Genomic DNA, 27,799 nt, shown 5'->3' with positions numbered 1-27,799 from the left:
AACTCCAGGTTGCGACGTCGGTTATCCGCATAGCTCTTCTGTCTACTCTGGGCGGTGCGCAGACGTTTTCTGACCACGTCAATGACCTGAGTAGTAGCCTGAACCAACTCCGGACCCAACAAACTTCTTTCTCCTATTTCTGCCCAACATTGAGGGGCTCGGCAAGGGCGACCATAAAGAGCTTCATACGGTGCCATGCCTATGCTGGACTGGAAACTGTTGTTGTATGCGAACTCTGCCAGTGCCAGGTGGTCGTCCCAGTTGCCCTGAAAGTCTAGGACGCATGCTCTTAGCATATCTTCTAAGATCTGGTTCACCCGCTCAGTTTGCCCATCTGTCTGAGGGTGAAACGCCGTACTGAACTTGAGTTCCGTGCCCAATTCTTCCTGCAGTCTCTTCCAGAAGGCAGAAGTAAATCTAGAGTCTCGATCTGAAATAATTTCCCGCGGAACCCCGTATGATCGCACGACTTCCCGAACGTATAACTTTGCCAAGCTTTCAGTGGAGTCTGTCGTGCGGATCGGGAGGAATCTGGCGGCCTTGGTCAACCGATCAACGATGAGCCAGATTGAGTCGTGCTTCCTTTGCGTCCTAGGACGACCAGATATAAAGTCCATAGAAATGCTAGCCCACTTCCATTCTGCCAAGGGTAGTGGCTGAAGGAGGCCAGCAGGTTTGCGATGCTCAGCTTTGATCTTTTGGCACACCATGCATCTTGCCACAAAGTCGGCGATGTCCCTCTTCATATTGCTCCACCAGTACTGCCTTTTTACATCATTGTACATTTTCGTGCTTCCTGGGTGGATAGCTAACTTGGAATGGTGGGCTTCCTTCATTACTTCTTTCCTTAATTTGGCGTCGCTTGGAACGCATACTCGTCCCTGATACCGAAGACCACCGTCGTTGCCAACCCTCCAGTCAGGCATCACTTCATTCTTGCACCTTCCTTTCATTTTGATGAGCCATTCATCCTGGTCTTGTATGGAGATCATGTGTCGAACCAGGGTTGGTTCTGCCGTCAACAGAGCTACGTAGTCATCAGGTTCGTCGAGGGTGAGTTGGATTTCGAAGTCCTGTACAAATTTCATCATTTCCCACTCCTTGATCATCAAGGTGGCTACCAGCTCGTGCCTCTTCTTCCGACTCAGAGCATCGGCCACGGAGTTTGCCTTGCCGGGGTGGTATGAGATTTCGAAGTGGAAATCTTTAAGAATCTCCATCCACCGACGCTGACGCATGTTCAAGTCCCTCTGCGTGAATATGTATTTCAGACTCTTGTGATCGCAGAATAAATGAAAATCTTCTCCGTATAGGTAATGCCTCCATATTTTTAAGGCAAATACCACGGCCGCCAACTCTAGGTCATGAGTCGGGTAGTTCTCTTCGTGCTTCTTCAACTGACGAGAGGCGTAAGCGATTACTTTGTCGTTCTGCATCAGAACGCAACCAAGGCCCAACTTCGAGGCATCGCTGTATACCACGAACTTCTCTCCTTCTTGTGGGAGAGTGAGCACCGGCGCGGAAGTTAATCTCATCTTCAATTCTTGGAACGCTGCCTCTGCATTTTCATCCCATGTGAACCGGGCATTCTTCTTTGTCAGTTGTGTGAGCGGTCGCGCGGTTCTGGAGAATTCCTTAATGAAGCGTCGGTAGTACCCGGCCATACCCAGGAAACTCCGAACTTCGGTTACTGTAGTGGGCTGTTCTCACTTAGATACTGCTTCCACCTTAGCTGGATCGATCGCTATTCCTTCTGCTTTTACTACATGCCCTAAGAATTTCACTTTCCGTTCCCAGAACTCGCATTTGGACAACTTAGCATACAGTTGGTTATCCTTTAGCGTACTTAAGACCGTACGCAGATGCTGTTCATGCTCCTCTTGGCTCTTGGAATAGACCAAGATGTCATCAATGAACACGATCACGAACCGGTCTAGGTAAGGCATGAATACTCGGTTCATGAGGTCCATAAAAACTGCTGGAGCATTCGTGAGACCAAAAGACATAACCAGGAACTCGTAGTGCCCGTAACGAGTTCTGAAGGCCGTCTTCGGGATGTCCTCGTCCCTGATCCTCAGCTGGTGATATCCTGACCGCAATTCTATTTTGGAGAAGTACTTGGCGTCTTTCAACTGATCAAATAGATCATCGATACGTGGTAGGGGATATCTGTTCTTGATTGTTACATCGTTCAGTCTCCTGTAATCTATACAGAGACGCATCGATCCGTCCTTTTTCTTAACAAAGAGGACCGGTGCTCCCTAGGGAGAAACACTGGGACGGATAAAGCCTTGAGCGAGTAGCTCATCAATCTGACTCCTCAACTCTTCCATCTCACAGGGTGGCATGCGAAATGGAGGGAGTGATATAGGAGCAGTCCCTGGCTTGAGGTCGATGCAAAAGTCTATCGCTCTTCTAGGGGGTAGCTCGGGTATTTCTTGGAATACTTCGGGAAACTCTCGGACTACTGGTATCCGACTGATGGTGACTTCTGCTGTCTCGGCTTCCTCTAGAGCCTGTAAGCTCTTGAACTCTCGGCACCTGCCCCCTCCTTTCACGGTGAAGGAGGCACGCCCTGGGATGGATATTGTCACTGTTTTGTTGCGACAATCCATGACTGCACGCACCAACGTGAGCCAGTCCATCCCAAGGATGATGTCAAATTGCTTGATCGGCATGATAATTAGGTCCACCATAACCTCGCGACTTGCGAGCGTGATGGGACGTGCTCTACACATTTTATCGGTTTCTACAAATTTACCCATAGGGGAGGCTACAACTAAGGGGGCATGCATCCGAGTTGTGTTCAATGCTAGTCTAGATACAATAGCAGAATCAATAAAGGATAGAGTTGCGCCGGAATCGAAAAGAGTAAGTACAGGGGTACCGTTAATGTGTGCTGTGCCATGGATAGTCTGAAGAGGGTCCTGCTCAGCCTCTGTGGCGGCGACAGCATATACTCGCGCAGGGGGAGCCCTCGGCTGATGTGGGGGCCTCTGTCTGGGCTGTTGAGGCCTAGGCACTGCCCTTGCTGCTGTCTGGTTCTGTACTGGTCGGTGCATTCGGGGCTGAATACCCTGATCTCTCATTTGCTGGAAGCAAGCCTGGGTGGTATGGTTCGCCTTTCCACAGTAACCACAGCCTCCGCCAGGGGGAAAAGGCGGCGCTCGTGCGACCAGTGGTCTAGGTCTTCCTGCAGGGACAGGTGGGGCAGGAGGAGGCTGTCTCGGTCGGAATGGGGCATCCCGAGTTGGTAGGCGGGAGCGGATGGTGCGCTCAAAGTCTTTTTCTACCCTCATTACTTTATCTACCAATTCCGGGAAGTCTCCGAAATCCCAGGTGCATAGACGGGACTGTATCCCGGGCTTCAGTCCTTCCTTGAACTTCTCCAGTTTGTATTCCTCATCCTCGAGGGCCTTCGGCATGTATCGTGATAGCTCCTCGAACTTCGCCTCGTACTGGGCGACCGTCATATTTCCCTGTTCCAACTTCAGGAACTGTGCGATCTTCGCGCTTCGGTATGAACGTGGGAAATACTTCTCCAGGAACTTTACCCTGAAGCCGGCCCAAGTCCATGCATAACCAGCTGGCACCCCTCTCTGCACGCTGCTCCACCAGTTCTCGGCCTCTCCCTCGAGCAGGTATACGGCTAAGGTGACCCTCTGAGAGTCAGTACACTCTAAAGGCCCCATCATCTTGGCGATTCGCGCTAGCCAGTGCTCAGCCTGCATCGGGTCGGGTGCCCCCCCAAAAGTCGGTGGACGGAGCCTTAAGAAATGCTCGAATATGTCGGCGCCTCGTACCTCCGTATCACGTGACGCTCCCCCACGACTTTGCAGGGTTTCCATCATTAAAGTGTGTGAGTCTTGTTGCTGCTGCATGAAGGCAGCCTGCTGCTGCTGCATAGTTGCCGCCATTTGTGCGAAAGCGGTAGCTCCCATCGGTGTGTCCTCGTATATATTGGCTGAGGGTTCGGCTGATGGTGTTCGTCGCCCGAAGTGTGGTGAGGGCAGCCCTGATGCAAAGATCTGAGGAGAGGGAGAGTCTCCTACACCTTCCGACCTTATGTCCCCATCCGCCATTCCAGGCGGAAGGCCTGGTGTATAAACAGGGCTGTGCTCCCTTCCGCGCTCGGTTGATGGAATGGGGTGGACGTCGACCGTGTGGGCCCGACGTGACCGCGTCGTAGGTGGCATGGTCTCCTGTGAGATCAGATTTCGTGGTTCAGGAATAGATGGGTAAAGAACAGCTCCTAACTAGTATGAAACATTATAAGGGGGAGAATTTAGTAGTTGCATGGCGAGGGAGTTCCTTATTCAGTCAACACTTGTGGTTTGGATTTTCTAAGAGAGCTAAGGTTTTTGTTTCTAAGTTCAGATGACTAACTTATCATTTCTCAAGAAATTCTAAGTTGTTCCTGAGGGGGCCTAAGTATTCTGTTTCTATGTTCATTCATCCCAACTAATTTTTTTTTCTAAGTTAATCCTTTAAGGTTTGTAAGCTGGTCCCACAGCCAGGCCATCTCATACTCCGCTCTGATACCAACTTGTAACACCTCGGTTTTCGAGACCCGAGTATATCACTCATCTCTTGAAAACCCAGGTGTTAACTGATAAGCATAAGGATAATCAAATCCAAATCAAGTGCGATTAACGGAACCAAGCGTAGTATAGATAAAACCTAAGCAATAATAATATCATGGGCCACTCAGCCGGGGCCCATATACAAAACTTTAATTCTCAAGTGAACTGAAAGGTTAATAAACAAATAGGCTACTGATTCAATCCAAAATAAGCAGCTGCCTCCTGGTACGGTTCCTCATTATAAGCTTCCTCCTCGGCCTCCGTTGCCCCCGGCTCCTCCGTAACTTCCTCTGTCCCTATGTCCTCTGTACGGTTGAATATTGATGAATGAGTGGCCAACTCAGTGTGATCTCCCGCTAAGATTACACACCGCTGCCCTAAACAAGGAATAGCATAAAAGCATACAGATAGTCGAAAACACAGTAGATGCAGTCTTTTTAAATGCATGAATGTATGAATGCAATCGTCGGCCCGGGTAAAACATCCAGACGGCCTATGTCCCGGGAAAAACATCCGGACGGATATTGGGGTCGTTACCCAGGGATAAGACTGGTCATCAGCGCAACATTCAGCGTAATCGCAGGGCATGATAATCCAAGTCAATATCATCATCGAATGACTGGTCATAAGCGCAACATTCAGCGTAATCGCAGGGCAGAGTGATCCAAGTCATCGAAATATGCCATGTATGTATGACTTGTCAGCCCATTATTAGTCCATTTGCAAACAGCCAATTTAAATAAGCTCACGGTCACTACGGGGAGCACATGGCCCAGCGTAGGCCGACGGCTCGGGCATAGTGTCCCATTACCACCATCCCCGGCCCATGAGACTACCGTCTTAGGGTGTGTGTAGCACCTACTAACATGTGGTCAATCAATTCAACATAAGGGGATACCACCAATGCCGACTATGGGTGAACGGTTGAAATTACCAAAAGTGGCGATTTAAACATGTCGGCATGAATGATTCAAAAACGAGTAAACATCGGTGTTTAGAAGGGTCATGGAGTCCATCCCAAGTCAGTTAAGGTGAAACCACACATGAATGGTAAACCCCATGGTCAAGCACCACAACCAAAACCTCCATGTTAGGGGCTTACTCATGTCACAACCAATCTAGTTACACCCCAAGCACGGACTCTCCTTTACTAGGACTTCCCATGGAGAGATTTTAGCAGTATGTGTGTCATAGCAACATATCTTGCAATATGAAAGGGAAATAAGGAATGACACATGTATTCCTATCGATATATAACAACTGAATTTATATGACATTAAAGGACTAGATTATTCACTTAAGCAGTTCAGAGAAAATCAAGAATCTAAACAATAGTAAGCAGGAGAATTATCATGTTTAAACAGATAAATCGAGTGAATACAGTTTATTTCCACACACAATTTATCATTAGTCTAGCTAGCCATGTACTCTAATAAAGCTACTATTTCTGGTCTAGTTAAGGGTGGAAAGCTTAAGGGAAAAGAATCATCACCAGTCAATTCGTAGAATGCTCCTGGGGGCAAGTTTCCTTGGGGAGATGGTGCACCTACACCACTCACGTGACTCCCTGCAATTTATTTATAATAAATAATGAGTCACCAATTTGATCAGATAAGAATAGGTGGAGGGTAGGAAGACCTTGGACCGAGGTTGTCTTAGGCTGTACTCAAGGCAATCAAACTCACTAAGCATAAACCCTTGTTTTTAATTAACTGAATCCAGTCAGGGCCCACTTGATCACTAGATCAGCCTCATCCTTCTCCTTAGATCCTTAGGACGGGTTCATCATGTAATATACATGTATACATTACATACGTAGCACATAGCATATCTATATATATATATATATATATATATATATATATATATATATATATATATATATGCATACCTTATATATCCGAGGTATGTATCCATGGCATATAATGTATACACCAAATACATAACATCTCACGTGGTATACATGTACACGCTGTATACAGTACATATGCATCACACAATGTATCCCTATATCCGTTATGTATATGATATTGCAACCTACAGTACGTACGTACATATATATGTGTACTATACATGTATCACACGAGTTCTGTGTGGACGGTGTGGATGTGTGTCCAGGCACACCACATTCAGACCCCGGGACGGTCTGTATCCAGCGTGCACAAAAGTGGGTCTCACACATGTAGGACTCACCATGCAAATATGAATATACGTGCGTTCCTTCACACTTGTGACATGGGTTCTGAATCCGAACGGTCCATAAGATGTGGAATCCCAAGAAACCCTGGGAGGTAAATTTTCATCCTGATCTAAGATTCTGGTGGGCCATAGCAAAGATAAATGCACTTTCAAGGGAAGAAACTGTTTGCATTAACCATGGCCCACCTAAGTTTCGGTTCAACGTAAAAATGGGAACCAGGGGGTTTTATGAGGTTCTGCTCCAAGTGGACCATTCAGATTTTCCAGATTCATTAGCCATGGGGAGATCTCGAAATTTTGCAGTGGCTTACGTGAACTTACGTATCTTCACTCCCTGGCACATGCATGCACAGCGAATTCACTTCACGTGTGGGTACTGCGTAAACATGGGTGTCAAATCTGAACGGTCCATAAGATGTAGAATCCCAAGAAACCTCAGGGCGTGAGTTTTCACCATGACCCAAGATTCTGGTGGGCCATAGCAAGAATAATTTCAATTTAAAGGAAGAAATTGTTTTCATTCTTTACGGCCCACCGAAGTTTCGGTTTAAAGTAAAATTTGAAACCAAGGGGTTTTATGAGGTGCTGCTTCATGTGGACCATTCGGATTTCCCAGACTCATCATAGCTGATGAGATCTCAACTTTTTGCAAATCAGTTTACGTGAACTGATTGGCAGAGGAGCGTTCGGCGTCCTCTGCTTCCACGTTCTGGTGCACGCACACCACTTATGCACATCACAGGTGGGCTTTTTGAGGGACGTCCAGCCCAGGGATCTTTGCAATGCCCTTGATGGACGGTTGGGGTGGATCCTGACCTCAGGGTGGGTCTATGACTAGTGCAAGCCATCGGTACGTTGGTGGGGCCTACAGTCAGCATAGGGCCCCTGGTTAGTGCAGCCCACTGTCATTTTGGGTGAGGCCCACCTGCAATTTGCAGGGCCCAACGCCAGACAGCCCCAACAGCCTTCAGACGTGGAAACCGTCTTCCACCTGCATGTTGTTGGAGTGGTTCCTAGCCCTGATTTTCAGCATGAACGTGGTCTGATCTTGACCGTTATTCAATCCCAAGCTGGGACCATTTGGGTCGTGGATCGGCCTCAAGCAGGGCCCGATGAAAACCTTATCTGGAGTGCAACTCGGCAGCAGTTGAAAGAGCTGGTTTCAGTCCATCTTCACCCCATTGACGAGCCATGATTGCTCAATTGGGAATACAACCATTGCTTGGCTTGTCTTCACACAACCAGGGCTTTTGCTAGGCTTCATTCTCCACTGCCATCAAGGCCCGTAGTCTGTCTGAAACCCAACCATTGTTTGGCCGTTTCCAGCTCCCGAACAGGGTCGCCATGAGGCCTGTCTTCAGCCCAAAGCAGAGACCAATCCTATTGTTTTTCTTAACTGTTTCACAACCATTGATTGGCTGGTCTCCAACCCGAACCCGAGCTAGTTTCGAAGCTCTACGGAGAGCTCAAAATAAAGCTCCAAATGGGCCTGTTTGAAGCACGCTTCCTGTTCTAAAACAGAGCTCCGCATGACTAACATTTGGTCCTGGTTTTAGCTCAGAACCAAGGCCATTTATTGGCCTAGTTCCTGCTTGAAACAGGGTTTCAGTTGGGTTGGATTTCAGCCCGGAACCGGGCCGTGGGTTGGCTCAGTTTCTAGTTCAAAACAGAGACCCAACATCACTATTTCCTCAGACCGTTCCACAGCCATTGATTGGCTTGATCAGGGTCTGAGACTGGGTTGTCTTCTAGCCTATCTCTTGGTCTGATTTTAGCCATTACTTGGCTAATCTCTGACCCGAGTTGCAGCCATCGTTCGGTTCCAGGTGTGCATCACTACTAGCTAATGCTACAAAGGAGAAAAAAAATGAGAAACAACCTAAGGAAAAGCTATCAGGAAATGAGAAATGGACAAGACAAAAATGTTTTCCCCCCGGAATGGTTGTAGCCTATCTCACCTTCTCACACTCTCAGCTCCCAACTCCCTGTTTCTCCTACAATCTCTTTCTCTTTCTCTTGGCGTAGATTTTAAGGGCTACAGTGCCCTCCTTTTATAGCCAGTGAGAGAGGGACGGACGGTTGTGATCGTCCTCACCGTGGACGGGCGAGCTTTGCCCTTCCCTAAGAGGAAGTCGGCTTCTCTCTCCCTCTTTTCACAGGCCCTCGGTCGGACTGTTTTTGGCATGGATTGGACGGTGGCGTTCAATCTCCTTCGTCCGTTTACAAATGATCAAACGGCTATACCGTTTTGATCGTGTGGGTCCCATGAAAGATTTGAACGGTTTATAACGCTCGGAAAACGGTTGTGGTGGCCCACTTACAGGCTTGAAGTAGGTCGGTTTGAAACAGAGAGCGGAAGATATTTGCAAAATGCTCGGTCAGAGCTAGTTTGACCGAGCATTGGGTTTAGTACACCTCGTGCCCAAGCACCCTTTGTGTACATGCATTGTGTAGGGGTCCGCTGAAATGTGATTTCCATGATCTACTCCGTTCATTTGCATTGGGGGATAGTACCCAAGGATCCTGGTTCACTTTGGGTTGATAGTGAGTCCTGGGTGGCCCGTTACACACATCCTTGGGCCATCATTGGCCCATAGGTCGTGATCCACCGATCAGGTGGGCCTGACAAACTTTTTCAACGGTTAATATAGGGTATTAGTTATGATGAAAGCTTCGTTTGTAGCTAACGAATTATAAAGTGTTAGTGATAAGTGTGTTGCACCAGAATTAACTAGCATAATGGCTTTAACTTTGAGTGTTCGAGTGGTCTCACCTTCCTGATTGTCGTAGGGAGTATTCTGGCTCATTGAGACCCTGATGGATGGCTCTAATGTCGACGGGAATCTCCATCCTGCGTATGTCGAGTTCACATTTTGGTTAACCCAAGTAATTCTTAGTTTAGTGTGGGTTTAAAAGGTAACACCCGTGTATTGAAGGTACGGGGTGTTACATAGCCCCGGCCCTAAATCCATGGGTTAGGTCCTCGGTCGAACTTTCCTCGTGGGCCCCAAATCCATGGGCTCCGCCTCACATGAGCCACCCGCCTCACACGGGCCCCAAATCCATGGGTTCTGCGGGCCACCCCACCCCGAGTGTGCCCCTGCATCCCACAGGCCACCCCACTCGAGCTCACTGTGAAAATGCCTTTGCATTAATCACCCCCGGTGAGGAGTCTCGAACACAAGACCTCCCGCTCTAATACCAATTTGATGCAGGACAATTAACTACTTGCTCTAAAAGCTCGAACTGATAGAGCATGGCAAATTAATTCCTTTATCTCATAGCCCAGCCCCAAATTCATGAGTTAGATCCTTGACCGAACCCTCCTCGTGGGCTTCAAATCCATGGGCTTCGCCCCATACAGGCCCCAAATCCATGAGTTTTGTGGGCCACCCATCCCGAGTGTGCCCCTGCATCCCATAGGCCACCCCACTCAAGCCCGGTGTGAAAATGCCCTGCATTACATTGGCCCACTTACGGGTTCTTTTGGGTGACAGTGGTTTAGATCGCTTCGTGGACATAGGTGATATAGTAGCATCCAAATCAATAATATCAATGTCCTCATATGCTTCTTGTTGCACAAACTCTTCTTGTATAATTGCAGTATCATGCCTTTTTCGAGCATGCATGTTCATGCACTCCATAATTTCCTTTCAAATCTCTAGAATAACATTGAGCCATGCTGTTACATTTGATTTTGGGGTGTGTGCAACGTATTGCCTGTGTTGGACAATGCGACTTGAACTTACATACCTGCATAGATTACATTCTATCTACTCCTATTATTTCAAGTACCAATACGACTAAATGTATTAGAAACTTAGAGAGAGAGAGAGATTCGGCGGGTGGTGTTGAGAGACTAGAGGGAAAATAAAAATAGTCTTGATCCTTGAAGAGTCTTTAAGTATCGAAGTACTAAAAAAATGAGTGAAAGAAAGAATCTTAAATCTAGTTCATATTTGATGTCAACTCTTGTCTTGAGTCTTGAATGCTCTTCTCTTGTCTTATGTTCAGGAGGGTCACAACTCAGCTAAACTCTCGCTCATTTCCCACCAATGCATCAGTGACCCCCCGTTCTTGGCTTTCATCAATGAAATACTCCAAGCTAAGAATTGTTCAAGCTTCCTCTTTCTCTTTGGGCCCATCATCTTTAATTGGGTTGAGAGTGATACGCTTACCTTTATACACAGATGTACGCATAGTTTTCTGCCTTGAACTGTTGACCTACAAACCATAACTGATCCATAAGATGTAATTTTCATCAAAATGATATGATGCCAAAGGATTCCTTATACTGGCACCAAGAGAATTTACTAAGCATTGTCTCGTCTGTTGCATGGAGGTTTCTTTTACCCAAGCAATATTATATAACTTAAAACTTCTTTTCTTTCTTGATCTTCAATTTATCGATCATATCCTGCGAACCTACATACATGCTGCTTTCTAAATTATAATGACCTTCATGCCCTTCACACCACAACTCACTCGTGTGGAATATATTGGTTTGCAACCAATCTTCATTGCTTCCTTTGGGCAGTTAAAATTAGCTGTGCTACTGATGCCAACAAAGTTTCTTTTAGGTGAGCACATACTCATCATCATCCCCTGCTGGTTCATCTTCCAGAGTTGCGTCTTCTCTGCCTGTCTCCCTCATTGCATCAATTATCCTCCAGTTCCTTGCAACATTATAAGTTTCGTGTATGACATGCTGATGCAAAGTGGCTTAGCTCTCCACATAAAATAATCACACATTACTTGTTCTTACCTTATTTTGAGCAACGGACTTTCTTTGGCCCTGAAATGTTTGCTGCAGTGTTGACCGTTGATTCCCATCTTTACCACCCATAGATGTTTTCAGGACACTCGTATTATCTCAGGGACAGTGCTGCATGGCATAACTGTGTCCAAAGTGGACAAATGTGGCCACAAACTGCTCAACGTAGAATGCAGTGACCTCATGCTTTGGATGTGTCTAGTTGCTCCTATGCACTCAACGCTGTCTGGTCTGGCTGCTATCATCTCTTTCTGAACATCAGACCTCAATATGTTGCAATATCATGAAACTTGTTGCTTGGCAGTGTTTGTTAACTCTCAATGGGCAAATTTGGGTATAGAAGACTTTGCAGACGGTGGCCTGATTCTTGACTAAGTGCTGGTGTTGGGTTGAAGTTAAAAACAATTGATGGCAGGTTGGTTTTAAATGTGCAAATGGATTATAATTGCATGTTGTGAAAGGATCTTGGGGTTTAGGGTTTAGTTAGGGTTTTTTAACTTAATAGGTCCACCATCGAGATGCATGGGTTGTATAGGGGCTAGGTTTTAGGATTGAGCTCTGTTTATGGCTGCGTATTAGGGTTCGGGGGATGGTGCAAGGTTGTGGTGTGGTAGAAGGGTCAGGGATAGGCTAAACTTTGGGTGTTGGTGTGGGTAAGGATTATGGATAAAGTTTTGGGTGAAATTGAGTCTGCGAATAGATATTTGGGTGTGTTAGGGTTTTATTAGGCTGGAACCTTTAGGCTTCAAGTACAGTTATTGGATCTGTAAGGGCATGGTTCAGATTTCATGTATATATAATGGCTGCAGTTTATAGTTATGGGAATTAGGGTGGAGAATTTGATTTTAGGACTGTAGATGGGTTTTGGACTGTTTAACGGGACCAAGGTATTCTCTAGCGGTAACTGTGGCCGTAATGGCGATCACCGTTACCTTTATGATACGGGGTGTAACGCCATTATGGGACCTGTAACGGCTTTTATGGTTTCTTTTTTCTTATTGTAAAAAAAAAACCCAAAAAACATGTATTGGCCCTGTAATGGACTGTTATAGGGCGGTTACGACTTTTACAGGGGTTGTAACAGCCTTTACAGGTCATTTTTTTTTTCATAACAGCCATTACGACCTTTACGACCCTGCAACGTGTAACATTTGCTACCGTTACCTTTACGTAACTGCCTTTACAGCACACACCATGAACAGGACTGTTCAATGGCCTGCACTTAGATTTTTCAAACTGCTGTAAAGTTTGCTGGTGGGTTAGAGGCTGTATTCAGGTTGGATTACATGTGAACAATGTTTTAAATATCGTTATCGCATAATGTATCACACCCTTGGAATACGGATATATATCGGTTATCGCCTGGGATATATCGGTTGTATCGCGTAATGTATCACTGTTGTTGGGAAACATGGATTTTTTCAATGAAACTTCAGGGATTGTTGAAAAAGGCATCAATACACAATTAGAAATCAAAACATCACAAAAAAGTGCACATAATAGGGGTTTCCTTTGTATGTAGTCCTAATATATGCGTTTTTCAATTGAACTAATGCAAGTATATTCAAAGTCTATTCATATAATTTATAAACGTAAGAAGACATGTATGGAAACATAAGCAATACATTCAAAAGCAAAAGAACTATCACTAGATCTGGTTACATACATGTTTAATTTTGTGTTTGGATAAAAAGATATCAACTGATTTGCGAGAAATTAAGAAACTTTGATTTTTCTCAATTTTCCACAACTTGACCCATCTCCCCAAAATCTCAAAATCGAAGTTCTAAATCCATGATTTTTCATGGAAAACATGAAGAATCATAGATTTGTAACCATTTGACACTAGTTTAACGTGATTTACAACAAATGCAAGTATATTCAAAGTCTATTCAATAGATTTGTAACCATTTGACACTAGTCCTAATATATGCGTTTTTCAATTGCAAACTGCAAGTATATTCAAAGTCTATTCATATAATTTATAAACGTAAGAAGATCTGTTTGGAAACATAAGCAATACATTCAAAAGCAAAAGAACTATCATTAGATCTGGTTACATACATGTTTAATTTTGTGTTTGCATACAAAGATATCAACTAATTTGCGAGAAATTAAGAAACTTTGATTTTTCTCAATTTTGCGCAACTTGACCCATCTCCCTAAAATCTCAAAATCGAAGTTCCAAATCCATGATTTTTCATGGAAAACATGAAGAATCATAGATTTGTAACCATTTGACACTAGTTTAATGTGATTTACAACAAAAACATGGATCGAAAATTGAAAATGCTCACTGGATCGAATAGGTGGGATATATCGGCACTACTTGTGCGTTTTATATCACACAAGTGGGATACAAGATATATCGTGGGATATATCGTCAATATTTAAAACACTGCATGTGAAAAGGGTGGAATTTCGGGTCTGACTGCTTTAAGATGCATGTGTATGGGCTATCAGTAGGTTGGACATGGGCTGTGGTTGGGTAGTTAGGGCTGTACTCCAAATTGGATGGAGCTTTTGGGATATATGCTTGGGGATTGGGGACAGAGATTAGGATCAGTGTTTGGTTTTAGGCTATGGAAAGATCTAGGATACAAACTTAGCAACAAGGGGATGAAAAAAGTAATGACAAACAGAATGAGGGATCCTAAAATCTCTCTCATTCCAAGCCCATGCAGCAAACTCCAAAGAGACTGCATCTGAATTTATACATACACCATTTGGGGTCAAGTTCCCACAACTGTGCCTCATGGTTGACCAATCACACAAGGAACTGTTGGCATAAACCAAATTGTCTACTGGATATGTACTGGTACAAGCTGGCACCTTGTATTCATGAAGAAAACAATGCGGAAAACTTATTCAATTGAGTAGCAGGTCGTGTATATGGACTGTAGACCATAAGCTGTGCAGTATCCACAGACTTAGAACATTCCAGATTCTGTCCTCTAATTGTTTTTCTAATGCAAGAAATAACCAATCAACTTCTGTAAATAGTGAGCAGTGTTTTAATTATCGATACTATCGGCCGATATATTGGCCGATATTATCGTTATTGGCCCCCAGCGAGACGAAACCCATCCAATAACCCTCGGAAGATACAAAAAAACCAAAAATCCGGATCTCGCACGATGTATCGGCGATATCGCACGATATACACAAAATATCATGAGATATCACCGATATATTACACGATAATGCCTGATATGGCAGACGCGCGACATACCACGACATTTTATCTGCATCCCATCCAGAAATTCCAAAAATATATAGAAAAAAATCTATTAACTGTTCAATATACCTATGAGCGGAGCTTTCTACTGAATTTGGTGGGCCGTGGTCAACATTTTTGGGTCACAGGAGAGAAATCTGTCGACGTCCGAAGAAATCCAAGCGAAATCCTCTCTGAAATCTCGAGAAATCATCGTGAGATCTGAAATTTTCTGGATTTGGGTGAGATTTTAGGATTCTGGAAGGCCGAAACCCTCTCCGTGTTGAAAAAAAGGGCGTTCGAGCCCTCTTTAAGTGATTTTGGGTTGGGTGGTGTACCACACACCACCGAACTTATGTGTTGACGTCGTCAAGTTCTGTGGGTCCCATCATAAGGTATTCGTTATATCCAAACCGTTCATCCATTTGGCGAGCTCGTCATAAGGCTTGAGCCGAAAAATAAGACAGATCCAGAGATCAAGTGGACCACACTGCAAACAACAGACAACAGTGGGAGATTGAACTTCTACCATTGAAACCCTTTTGAGGTCAGAAGTTTTGGATAAATATGATATTTATTTTTCCTCTTCATCCAGGTCTGTGTGACCTCATAAATAGATTGGATGGAAAATAAAAGTTATGGTGGGCCCTACGAATGTTTTAACAGTGAGAATCACTGTCCCACTGCTATTTGTGGTGTGGTCCACTTGAGCTTTGGATATTACTTATTTTTGGGCTCATGATCTAAAATGATCCTCCAAATGGTTGAACGGTGTGGATATAATAAATATATTATTGTGGGCCCATATAACTTTGAATCTTGTCCAAGAGGAAGTGGATTGGCTGGTGTACCACACATCAGCTATGCAGCTAGCGGACGTGGATTGCGTACTATCCTCGCCCGTCCCTAGCTCCGAACGGGCAGGTCTGTGGGCGGGCCCACCGTGATGTATTTGTACATCCAAACCGTCAATCCCTTTTCTCATATTATTTTAAGGCATGAACACGAAAATGAGGCATATCCAACGCTCAAGTGGACCACACCAAATAATAAGCTTGGTTGCATTAAAATGCACTAAGCATTAAATGTCAGTTGGATTAAATGCAAGAGTCATCTGTGGTGTGGTCCATTTGATCATTGGATTTGCCTCATTTTTGTTTTGATGCCTTGAAATAATATGAGAAAAGGAATAGATGGTTTGGATGTAGAGATATCATGGTGGGCCCGCCCCCAGACCTGCCCGTTCGGAGCTAGGGATGGGCAGGGGTAGTACGCAATCCGCGTCCGTAGCTGGAGTAGGTACGTTTCGTGCGAAGACGAGCGCTGACGCTCCTCTAGCTCCAAGTTGTACGAACCGTTCAAAGGAGATCAAAGGTACATGGCCCCACAATTATGTATTTATTATATCCACACCGTTTATCCATTTTAAAGATCATTTTAGAGTACTAACCAAGGTATCCCAAATCGGTTACGTATCGGCCGTAACGGCCGATACGTAACGGTAACGGTGGGACCCGTTACGGGCCCTGGAAAAAAAAAAAAAAAAAACCTACCTTTTTTTCCTTTCTTTTCTTCTTCTTCTTCTCTTTCTTCTTCTTCTTCTTCTTCTTCTTCTCGAGCAGCTGCGGCTGCGGCTGCGCCCTGCTGAGTGCTGTGGCTTCTTCCTCTTCCTCTTCTTCCTCTCTCTCTCTCTCTCAATCTCTTCTTTCCCCCTTTCCCTCTTTTTTTCTTTTCTCTTCTTTCCCTCTTTTTTTCTTTTCGTTTCCCTCTCTCTCCATTTTTTTTAATTTGCAGCGGCTAGCTGCTACTGCTGTAGGTACGTGTCACGCAAAGACGAGCGCTGACAGTCCTTGCTCCGAGTTGTACGAACGGTTCAAAGGAGATCAAAGTTATTTGGGCTCCGCAGTGATGTATTTATTACATCTACACCGTTCATCTATTTTCAGAGATCATTTTAGAACACCACCCAAAAAATGAATTATATCCAGAGATCATCTGGACCACACCAAAAATAGCAACAGAGATAATGATTTTCACGGTTAAATAATTTGTAGGGTGCACGGTAATGTTTATTTTCCATATCTGATCAGATCTGAGTGGGCCCCACTATGATGTATATTTTTTATCCATATCGTCCATCCATTTTGCCACGTCATTTTAGGTCAGGATTCAAAAAATTAATAATATCAAAATCTCAGGTGGACCACACCATAGAAAATAGTGGTTATAGAATGCTCACCATTAAAATTTTCTTAAAGTCCACTGTAATGTTTATTATCAATCTAACCTATTAATTGGGTCACATTGACGTGGATGAAGGGAAAACACACATGTCTGCTTGATCTAAAACTTTTCTAGCCCCAATAAATTTTAACGGTGAACATTTAATTATTGTTGTTTTTTATGGTGCAATCCACCTGAGCTTTGGATGTGCCTCATTTTTGGGCTCATGCCCTAAAATTATTTGGCAAAATGGATGGACGGTGTGGATGTAACACATTCATCACGAGTGGGGCCCAAAAAACTTTGACACGTGTGCTACACTTTACATCTGAGTCCCTTCTAATTCAAGCTTTAAAAAATTGTACACGAGACATTAACTTAAAATTTGACAATTAAATTATGGACTGCAATTGCTAACTCACAATGCCAAAATCAAATTATTTGAATAGTTTTAATTGTTAATTTGTGAGCTTTTATTTTTTAAAATAGGGCCTTTTGATTTTTTTTTTTTTTTTTTTTTTATGATTCATTATCCAATAAATGTCCACCAATTTATAAGTGGGATAATGACAACAAATGACATGAATTTGAGGCTGATTTGGAGAATAGATTGGTCCTCCAAGTCAGCCCCAAATTGGCAACGCCATCTACCTGAATTTAATTTCATTTTTTTTAAAGAACTATGGGGAGAAATGATATCAAGTTGTTAAGTATATAAATTACATATTTAAAAAAATTAAATATATGAATTTTGTAGTCAAATTCAAGTTACCTGGTTAAAAATTAATCAGACAGTCCGATACAACTTCTCACCAAAGAGTGGACCGTTACACCATCATAAACATGTTATAATTTATAAATGAATGCATATTTGGAATGCTTAGAATATTCCGGATTTAATCCATATTTTTTCATATTTTTTTGACAAAAAAAAAATTTGCGCCGTTACGGGCCGTTACGACCCCGTATCGCCATTACGCCCCCGTAGCCGTATCGGTTTCGGAGGGCACCGTTACGCCAACCGATACCGATACGGGACACCTTGGTACTAACCAAAAAATGAATCATATCCAAAGATCAACTGGACCACACCACTAATAGTAGTGGAGATAATGATTTTCACCTTTAAAAATTTTGTAGGGCCCACATAATGTTTATTTTCCATCCAATCTGTTCATAAAGTCACAAAGACCTGGATGAAGAGGAAAAACAAATTTTATATTGATCCAAAACTTCCGTGAACCCTTAAAGGGTTTCCAGGGCAGATGTTCAATACCCCCACTACTTTTTTTAGTGTGGTCCACTTGATCGTTAGATCTATCTTCTTTTTCGTCTCAAGTGGACTATACTCAAGGAAACAATGGTTGGTTGAACACGGTACCATTAAAAACTTTTTAGGGTGCACCTTGATTTTCCCTATATTTTATTTGGCACTTAATTTATTGATAACTTCACATAAGTTTGAATGAAGAGAAAAAACAATTATCAGCTTGATCTAACCTTTTGTGGCCCACTAATGGTCAATCATCATTGTTTCCTATGGTATGGTCCTCCTGATTATTGGATCTGCTTCATCTTTTTGGGATAATGTCCTAAAATGATATGAAAAAACGGATGGATGGGGTGGATATTGACTATAGTTGTCTTAGTTCAATCGCACAGCGCATATCTTAGTACAATATGCAAAGGAAACCTATTATGTCCATTTCTTTTTTGAGATTTTCTGATTTAAAAGTGTGTATTAGGGTCTTTTTAAATAATCCATGAAGTTTCATTGAAAAATTCAACAATTTTCCCAATGTTTCCCCATGTTTCCCATAAGTGTGATAAATTATGCGATACAAATGATATATCCCGTGCGATAACCGATACGTATTTGTATCCCAAGGGTGCGATACATTGCGCGATACCGATATTTCGAACACTGATAGTGAGTTTAGTTTTGGAGAGTAAAATTTATACAAACTGCTTAAATAATGCATAATTTCCAACTTAACGACTCCATATACATCTGTTAGGCATCCAAAAACCATACAGTTGTATATACTTAATAAAATTTCTTAGCTGCCTATATATTTTGAAGAATAGAACTGTTGACTGTAATACAATGCTATAGATAGCAATTGATTGATATTGATGCTATCCTATAAAATCGAGTCTGCAAACGCATCACATGGGACCCACTTTGGACTACAGTACGCACGAGTGGCATTTAGCCTGGTTGCATCAACAGCTTAATGTGTCATTATGGTGCTGGAATCTTTATGTCATCCTATTATGATATATTGTCTTAAATATTCGAAAGTCTCAATGCAGGAGTTTTTTCCACTCTTAATAGCATACATGATCCAATTAGTGATTTTCTCCATCATGATTTCAGCAAGGTATGGGACAAGTCATGCTCTTGTTCTTTCTGGTTTTCCACCAAGTACTCGAACAACAGACTTGGAGAAAGTTTTCCAGAACTTTAGGGATCGTGGAGTTGTTATTCGCTGGGTCAATGATACACTTGCACTTGCAGTATTTCGGACACCTTCCATTGGTAAGTTCTTATCTGATTACTTCACAAGATGCAAACTTACATCATACCGGATTTCTTCATTTATCATGCAATGCAATTATTGACAGCCATAATAAGAGTGTTTTGTTTTATGATACTATGTTAAGTGGCTTGTGCACATGTTATTGTTACAGAAATCCTTACATTACTTGATTGATGATGGCCTATTGTTGATGTTATTTGTATGCGATCAGTTGTCCAAAAATGAAGGATCACAGCCAGCAAGTTCTCAAGCCTTCTTGGGCAACACTTCCTGCAACAAATCCCTACTGAGTGCCAGCCTTTATCTGTAATATACTAGCAATTTTGAGGAATAATTTTTTATTTTTATTTTCTAACCCTAGGTCCCATTTTCTATTGAAACCTAGGCTATGATACCAAGTTGTCACACCCCGGCTCTAGAAGCCCGATTTCACTTGACTCAGTCACCGAGTTGAGGGTGTGACTCGATGGGGAGGGGATAATATTATGCACATAACCATAATAATAATTACAAATAGTAAACTTAATTAATCGTCATGCATCCAGTCAAAAATATCAATTATCTACTGGTTGATATCCAGCACAAGTTCATACATCATTATTTAAAAGCAATAAATATAAAATAGAAAATTCTTTATTCTCGCAACAAATCTTCAAGTTCACACCTCTAAAAGTCATCACTTCACATGTGGATACTCTAATTCATTTCCCTGTCTTGGGTGGTTTTCCAATCAACAGAATGAGCTGACAGTCAGCAAGTAGTCTGATCTAAATCTAGGTTGGGTGGATCTTATTTTCCTTAAGTCTCATTCCTTAATTTGGTGATTAGACCCTTGATCAACAGTTGGTTTGGACTTAATCATTAATTTAATGAACCTAACTGTCATTTTGATATCTTATTTAACTTCTACGATCTGGATCTAAGATCATAAGGTCCAAATTGAGCACTGAATGGATCATCCACAAGTCCAAATTTAGACCAAGTTCTAAACTATCCTCTGATCCCGATTTGAGTGTTATCAAGGGTTAAATTTAAAGACTGGTTTTTCTTAAGCCTTTGATTAATGAGTCAAATCTACCAAGATTTTGGGGCAATTAGAAGCCCACGCTTGGGGCTAAATACCGAATTGTCCACTGGTCTAGATTCGAGTCAGATGCAATGCCTTGTTAAGGTTAAAAAAAAAATGGACAGTTTCTAAGGTGGTTCAAAGGCCAAATCTTTGGCTTAAAGTGAGACGTACAATGAAAAAAAAGATTAGATACAAAATAATAATAATAAATAAATAATGTCCACTTGATGTCCAGATTTGTAGGATCAGACAATTGTACATGATGAACAAATTGTAGACTTTCAAACGTACCAACAATGGACATTTTACAAGGCCTGATTATATTCTAAAAAATAAATATGTTTGAGGTTGAATTAACGGTCTGGATTTGACCCAATTCTTGGTCATCTGAAAGTCCAAAAGTGGACAGATTTCATGGGCACTTTGATAGTCTAAACCTGGCCCACTTTTGGGGTTATTTGACGATCCAGATTTTGACAGTTGTTGGACCATCAAATGGTCCCAATTTGGGCATCTTTGTAGTCTGTTCTAATGGTCCATGTTTAGTCAGGTTCCAATGCCATCTAAGGTCTTTAATTCCATCAGATTTGGTAGTCATTGCATGTTCTAGAATTGATCAAATTTGGACTTAATAGAATGTCCAATAAATGGGTAGATTTGAACGTCCCCATGTTGGTACACATGTGCATAGGTTGGACCTCAAATCAATGATCCGGATTTGATCGATTGGAATGTCCAAATGACCCATTCAAAAATGAGAACATGTGGGCCTTGGAAAATACAATATAGATGTTTCTTGATGCACGATGGAGATCAATGATTCTTTAACTTATGTGGGCTGGATCGCGTACCTCTCACTCTCTCTATGTTTAAAGTGTAAGTGCATACGAGTGGTTTGACATGCCTTATAGAGAGGAGCCAAAGCCCTCTTACATTAATACATACGCACATGTAAACATGTGATAAACACATGTTAAGCATTTGTAACTGACGTAGGGATGAACGTGATGAGTTGAGCACTGTCTTCCTCAAGAGGATAACTGTTCCGAATCCACAGAACTTCTCTGGACTCCTCACAGAGACTTCTTGAATCCATGAGAAAGAAAGCAAGCGAAATAGAAAATAAATTCTATAAAATTCGAAATTGATTAATGAATGAAATAAACGAGTTCACAACCCTTTAAATAGGGATACCAAGCAATGGGAGAGAAATCAGAAGCAAACTACAACTAAAACTCCTAGAATTCGCAACTTACTATAAATAGTAAACTTACTATTTATAGACGGTCGTGATGTCTACTAGTGCACAAGGTTTTTGGTCAAAAATAGTAAGTGCCCTATTTGGCTTCACTGAGCTGTTCTCCTAATTATTCTAAGCTCTTTTCATGTTGGGTGCAACTCCTAAAGCCCAACGGATGAAGAGTTATAATCAAACTAAAACTTACTATTTATAGTAAAAACGGAATTAAAATAGGGAAACGACCGTCGATCCAGGGGTATTTCGCAAATCCGGCTTGTGCAACCGGTGTAGCTGGGTTGGGTGTTAAAGAAGCTTATTCTACCCTAAAATCATATATTTTACGTCCGATAACTCATTCCGGATTGTGAGATATGCCCAATGTAAGGTCCGATGGTCCGGATCACTTTTGTCGTTGATCGGGCCTTTTTTGATCCATCTTGGCCATGAAACTGTTCGCGACCCGCTCTACATCAGTAACTCTCATCGTAAGGGTGAGATGTTTTAAGGTGGATGAGGGTGCACACAATATGTGCATATGTGCCATAGAGATGTGGATCCCACAAGTACAGTCTTCTTGATTTAAGCGCATGATTAGATAGTTTATACCTTATGCCATCTTGTAAAAATGATTTTTTGATCAAAATGACCGTGGTTAATTGTAAAGAAATCACAAGTGTTCGTAGAGGCGGTAGTGCATCAAAGATTGTACACATGCGTTCATGTGAAGTAGGGTGTATTAATCGAGTGTGTAGATGCCACGATTGTGTGGGCCATACTAAAAGTTTTTATTTCCAATCAGTATATCAAAATGAAGTTTTTATTACAAAGATCATGGGAAAAATAATTTTAAGGTAAAAAAAATAAGTGTATAATATTATGGGATATGCTCAAATGTATGTTTATAATACTTATGAATAATTTTTTTTTATATAATTTTAGATATGATAAAATAATTTAAAATCATGGTCTTCAAGATCTACTAGAATCATGGAATAAGATGCGAGTATACTCTGCTAGGGTCCACAAAATATGCTAAAATTGACGGTTCAAGAATTCTTGGCCTTAGATTTCAGCTTTTTATCCTTGTTCGAGTCAAGATTTTTTATATGGCGTTGTTAATATTGTGTCAAAGAACATATTAAACGGTGGTCTATAGAAAGATTAAGTGGTCCAATGGGCAATTCTCAAGATCTTGATGATACATATGTCAGATAATAATTTTAATGGTAGATTTGAAAACGAATCAGTTACTATTCAATTTAGATGCTTTGGATCGATGATTCATTGTTTGGATTAGTGGTCCAACCGACGGATTGTCACATACCTTGATTTAAATGGTCTAAGTGACACACCTGATGATCGGTTATGATAAAAAAATTATTTCTCAAAATTGCTAGTATATTACATTCTATCATCCTTAAAAGAATTGTCTCGAAATTCATCGTACCTTAGCCGGTAAAGAGGTCAGGATACTTTTCTCGGATCTCAGCTTCTCATTCCCATGGGGCTTCTTATTTATTGTGGTGACTCCATTGAACCTTGACCAATGGTATCACCTTCATTTGCAACACCTATTCTTTTCTGTCTAGGATGCGCACCGGTCTCATGATATACGATGCATGTTCTTGGATTTTTAATAACTGCCAATCTATTACGTGAGATGGGTCTCTCTCGCATTTACGAAGCATAGAGACATGGAAGATGTCGTGAATACTGGCGAGTTGGGGGGGTTAGTGTTAGTCTGTAAGCAACGGGTCTGATTCTCTCTAAGATCTCGAACATTCCTATAAAACGCGGTGCTAATTTCCCCTTCTTTCTGAATCTCATAACACCTTTCATAGGCGACACCTTCAAGAACACGTGATCGCCAACTTCAAATTCTAAGTCTTTTCTTCTGGTATCTGCATAGCTCTTTTGGCGGCTTTGGGCGGTATGCAAATGTTCTCGTATCACTACGATCTTCTTAGTTGCCTCTTCTACCATTTCAGATTTAAGCAATTCCCGTTCTCCTACCTCCAACCAACAGTTGGGAGACCTACATGGCCTTCCTTACAATGCTTCAAATGGTGCCATGCCGATGATCGACTAATAGCTAATGCACAAATGTTCTTGTATCACTGCGATCTTCTTAGCTGCCTCTTCTATCGTTTCAGATTTAAGCAATTCCCATTCTCCTACCTCCAACCAACAGTTGGGAGACCTACATGTCCTTTCGTACAATGCTTCAAACGGTGTCATGTTGATGATTGACTGATAGCTATTGTTGTAAGCAAACTCTTCCAGATGTAAGTGATTGCTCTAACTTCCCTGAAAATCCATAAAATAGGCACAAAGCATGTATTCGAGGATTTGATTCACTCTCTTGGTCTGTTCGTCTGTTTGAGGGTGAAATGCGGTGCTGTAATCTAATGGTGTTCCCAAAGCTTCTTAGAAGTTCTTCCAAAAGCGCGAGGTGAATCTAGGATCATTATCAGAAACGATGGATACAGGGGTTCCGTGCAAACACACTATCCTTTCAATATACAACTGACATAACCTACTCATCGAGTATGCAGTGGTGCCTACTGGTATGAAATGAGCAAATTTGGTGAGTCTATCCACAATTACCCATATCGCATCATGGCTATTCTTTGATCTTGGCAATCCCATAACGAAATCTATGAGAATGTGCTCTCACTTCCATTTAGTTACTGGTAATGGCTGCAACTTGCCTGCTGGTCTCTTATGCTCAGCCTTAACCGGCTAGCACATAATACATTTGGGCACGTAATGTAATATACTAGCAATTTTGAGGAATATATATATATATATATATATATATTTAATCATAACCGATCATCAGGTCGGTCATTTAGACCAAGGTTTGTGACAATCCGTCTGTTGGATCACCAATCCAAACCATGAATCATCGATCCAAACTGGCAAACCATCTAAATTGAATAGTAACCGATTGGTTTTTCAAATTTACCGTTGAAATTATCTAACAGATGTATCATCAAGATATTGAGAATTACCTATTGGACTACTTGATCTTTCTATAGACCACCGTTTAATACGTTCTTTGACACAATATCAATAACGTCATATAAAAAATCTTGACTTGAACAAGGATAAAAAACTGAGATTTGTGGCCAAGAATTCTTGAACCGTCAATTTTAGCATATTTTGTGAACCCTAGTAGAGTATACTAGCTTCTTATTTAATGACTCTAGTAGATCTTCAAGACCATGATTTTAAATTATTTTAGCATATGTAAAATCATAAAAAATTATCCATATGTATTATAACCATACATTTGAGCATAGCCCATGGTATTATACACTTATTATTATTATTATTTTTACCTTGAAATTAACTTTCCCATGATGTTTGTAACAAAAACTTTATTTTGATATAATGATTGGATATAGAAACTTTTAGTATAGCCCACACGGTCGTGGCATGTACAAACTTGACTAACATACCCTACTTCACATGAATGCATGTGTACAATCTTTGGCGTACTGCCGCCTCTACGAACACTTGTGATTTCCTTACAATTAATTATGGTTATTTTGATCAAGAAATCATTTTTACAAGAGGGCATAAGGTATAAACAATCTAATCACATGCTTAGATCAACAAGACTGTACTTGAGGGATTTGCATCTCCATGGCACGTATGCACATATTGTGTGCACCTTTATCCACCCTAAAACCTCTCACTCTTAATACGAGAGTTACATGTGTTAACATGTGTTTATCACGTGTTTACATGTGCATGTGTATTAATGTAAGAGGGCTTTTGGCTCCTCTATGTAAGGCATGCCAAACCACTCGTAAGCACTCATACTTTAAACATAGAGAGAGTGGGACGTATGTGATCTAGGCCATACAAGTTAAAGAATCATTGATCTCCACCGTGTATCAAGTAACATCTATATTGTATTTTCCAAGGCCCACATGTTTTGATTTTTGAATGGGCTGTTTGAACGTTCAATTGGTCAAATCTGGATCATTGATTTGAGGTCCAATCTATGCACATGTGTGCTAACATGGGGACGTTTAAATCTGCCCACTTATTGGACATTCCATTGTGTTCAAATTTGATTAATTTTAGAACATGCAATGACCACCAAATTTGATGGAATTAAAGACCTTAGATGGCCTTGGAACCTGACTAGAACTGGACCATTAGAGCATATTACAATGCTGCCCAAATTGGGACCATTTGATGGTCCAACAACTGGCAAAATCTGGACCATCAAATTGAAATTGCGGTGGAACCGCTATTGCTGAAGCATGGAAGTATGTCCAAATGTCCTAGAGGGGGATGAATAGGACTTTTCAAAAATTCTTTTCTTATAAGAACAATCAATGCCTCACTTAAATCAAGATGAGTAAGGCAAAGTAACTCTATGGCATTCAGGCCAATAGAGAGTCCAAAAACACATAGGCTTACATAGAATTTACATGTACAGAACAAGCCTATAAGGATAGTGTATGTGATAGTGTGTGGGATGTGATTCCTATCAATACTTATACATTAACTAAAGCATGCATCATAATAATCATTTGATAGACATAAGCATAACTAGATCAATGTACACAAAGCAATCCTAAACACAGTTATATATAATGGTTTGGCTACTTGCCTACTCCACTCCCGGTGGACGCACTCTCTCCTAGAGTGTACCGGATTTCACTATCCAATGGTTTTAAATCAGGTTAACCATGAACCTTCACAACCTACACATGGTTAACTAAGGGACCTACACAAGGTTAACTAAGGGACCTACACAAGGTTACCTTAGGTGCCTACATAAGGCGACGAGTCCTACACAATGACACAACTGGGAGCCTACGCAAGGTAACGCATTCCTACATAAGGCAACGCATCCTTTACACGGAGAACACGTCCTACACAAGGACTACGTATTCTCTTGTCGGAGGCCTACACTGAGGTCTTGGCGAGTTTGTCATTCAAATTCTGAATCCCAATCCTATACAAGGAAAGAGCTTCAAACTCAATGGACTCAATATACTTACAGATAAGTGAGTGAGCTCCTTTCTCGCACAATCTGAAGGTCTTCGATGTTGATGAAGAATTTTTAGCTCCCTTGAATTGCAACCAATTGTGATGCTTTGATCAATGCTCCGAGGTTGTGAGGTTTAGGGTTTTGTTATTCTTCTCTATTTAGATGATATGATTTAAACACACATAGAGAAGGTTCCCATGAGCTATGCATTCAAGAGTTACAATACAATGATTTGCCTATGAGAGCATTTGGAAACTCACTGAATGCTAGAGTTCATAATTCAATCCAAGCAATGAAAATGTGAGTAAATGCTTATGCCAAGGATTGAATGATGAACTCTAACGGGAAAGAGGGAATGAGAAAGAGGGTGTTAATCTTTGAAGCAACTCTCTCAAACTCTCTTAAATTCTAGCTCATTTTACGAGAAGCAAGCCTAGTGTATTTATAAAGTTGAAATCCCAACGGTAAAAAAGGGCAGAATCTAATATTGTCGATGCCATCGAAGGGTATTCGATTCCATCGAAATTTGAATTTCGATGTCATCGAACCATCTTCGATTGCATCGACTTCTTACACCAGATATTCAATTGGGTGTAAAACAAATTCTGTCCAATCTCATCGAGCATCCTTCGATGTCATCGACGTGCACTTCGATGCCATCGAGGGATGTCTCGATGCCATAAGGATTCCTTTTTGAATAATACACAAAGGTTGCTGGATAGTTTTGTCCCCTGTTCGATGCCATCGAACAGACCTTCGATCCATCGATATTTGAATTTCGATGACATCGAACGGTCTTCGATGAGCTCGAAGAAAAATAGATTTTCCTTGAAAGCTTGCTGGACAAACTAGAGTTAGTTTCGATGCAATCGTTAACTTATTCTTGATGCCATCGAGAAGGGTTCGATTACATCGAGGAGTACTTAGAGTATTC

The 27,799-nt window shown here is 41.8% G+C and overlaps 1 protein-coding gene across 2 annotated transcripts in view; it reads left to right on the top strand.

The window, feature by feature from the left end:
• Window positions 1-27,799, top strand: part of LOC131234430 (uncharacterized) — a 67,739-nt gene that overhangs the window by 25,921 nt on the left and 14,019 nt on the right. For both annotated transcript variants that reach the window (XM_058231292.1, XM_058231293.1), the window contains exon 4: window positions 19,377-19,538. In XM_058231292.1, the coding sequence (XP_058087275.1) occupies window positions 19,377-19,538 (162 nt within the window). The remainder of the gene's footprint in view (window positions 1-19,376; window positions 19,539-27,799) is intronic.

Source organism: Magnolia sinica, chromosome 19, assembly GCF_029962835.1.
Source record: "Magnolia sinica isolate HGM2019 chromosome 19, MsV1, whole genome shotgun sequence".
Taxonomy (NCBI): domain Eukaryota; kingdom Viridiplantae; phylum Streptophyta; class Magnoliopsida; order Magnoliales; family Magnoliaceae; genus Magnolia; species Magnolia sinica.
Note: the sequence above shows the minus strand (reverse complement) of the source record. Positions and strands in the feature narration are given on the sequence as shown.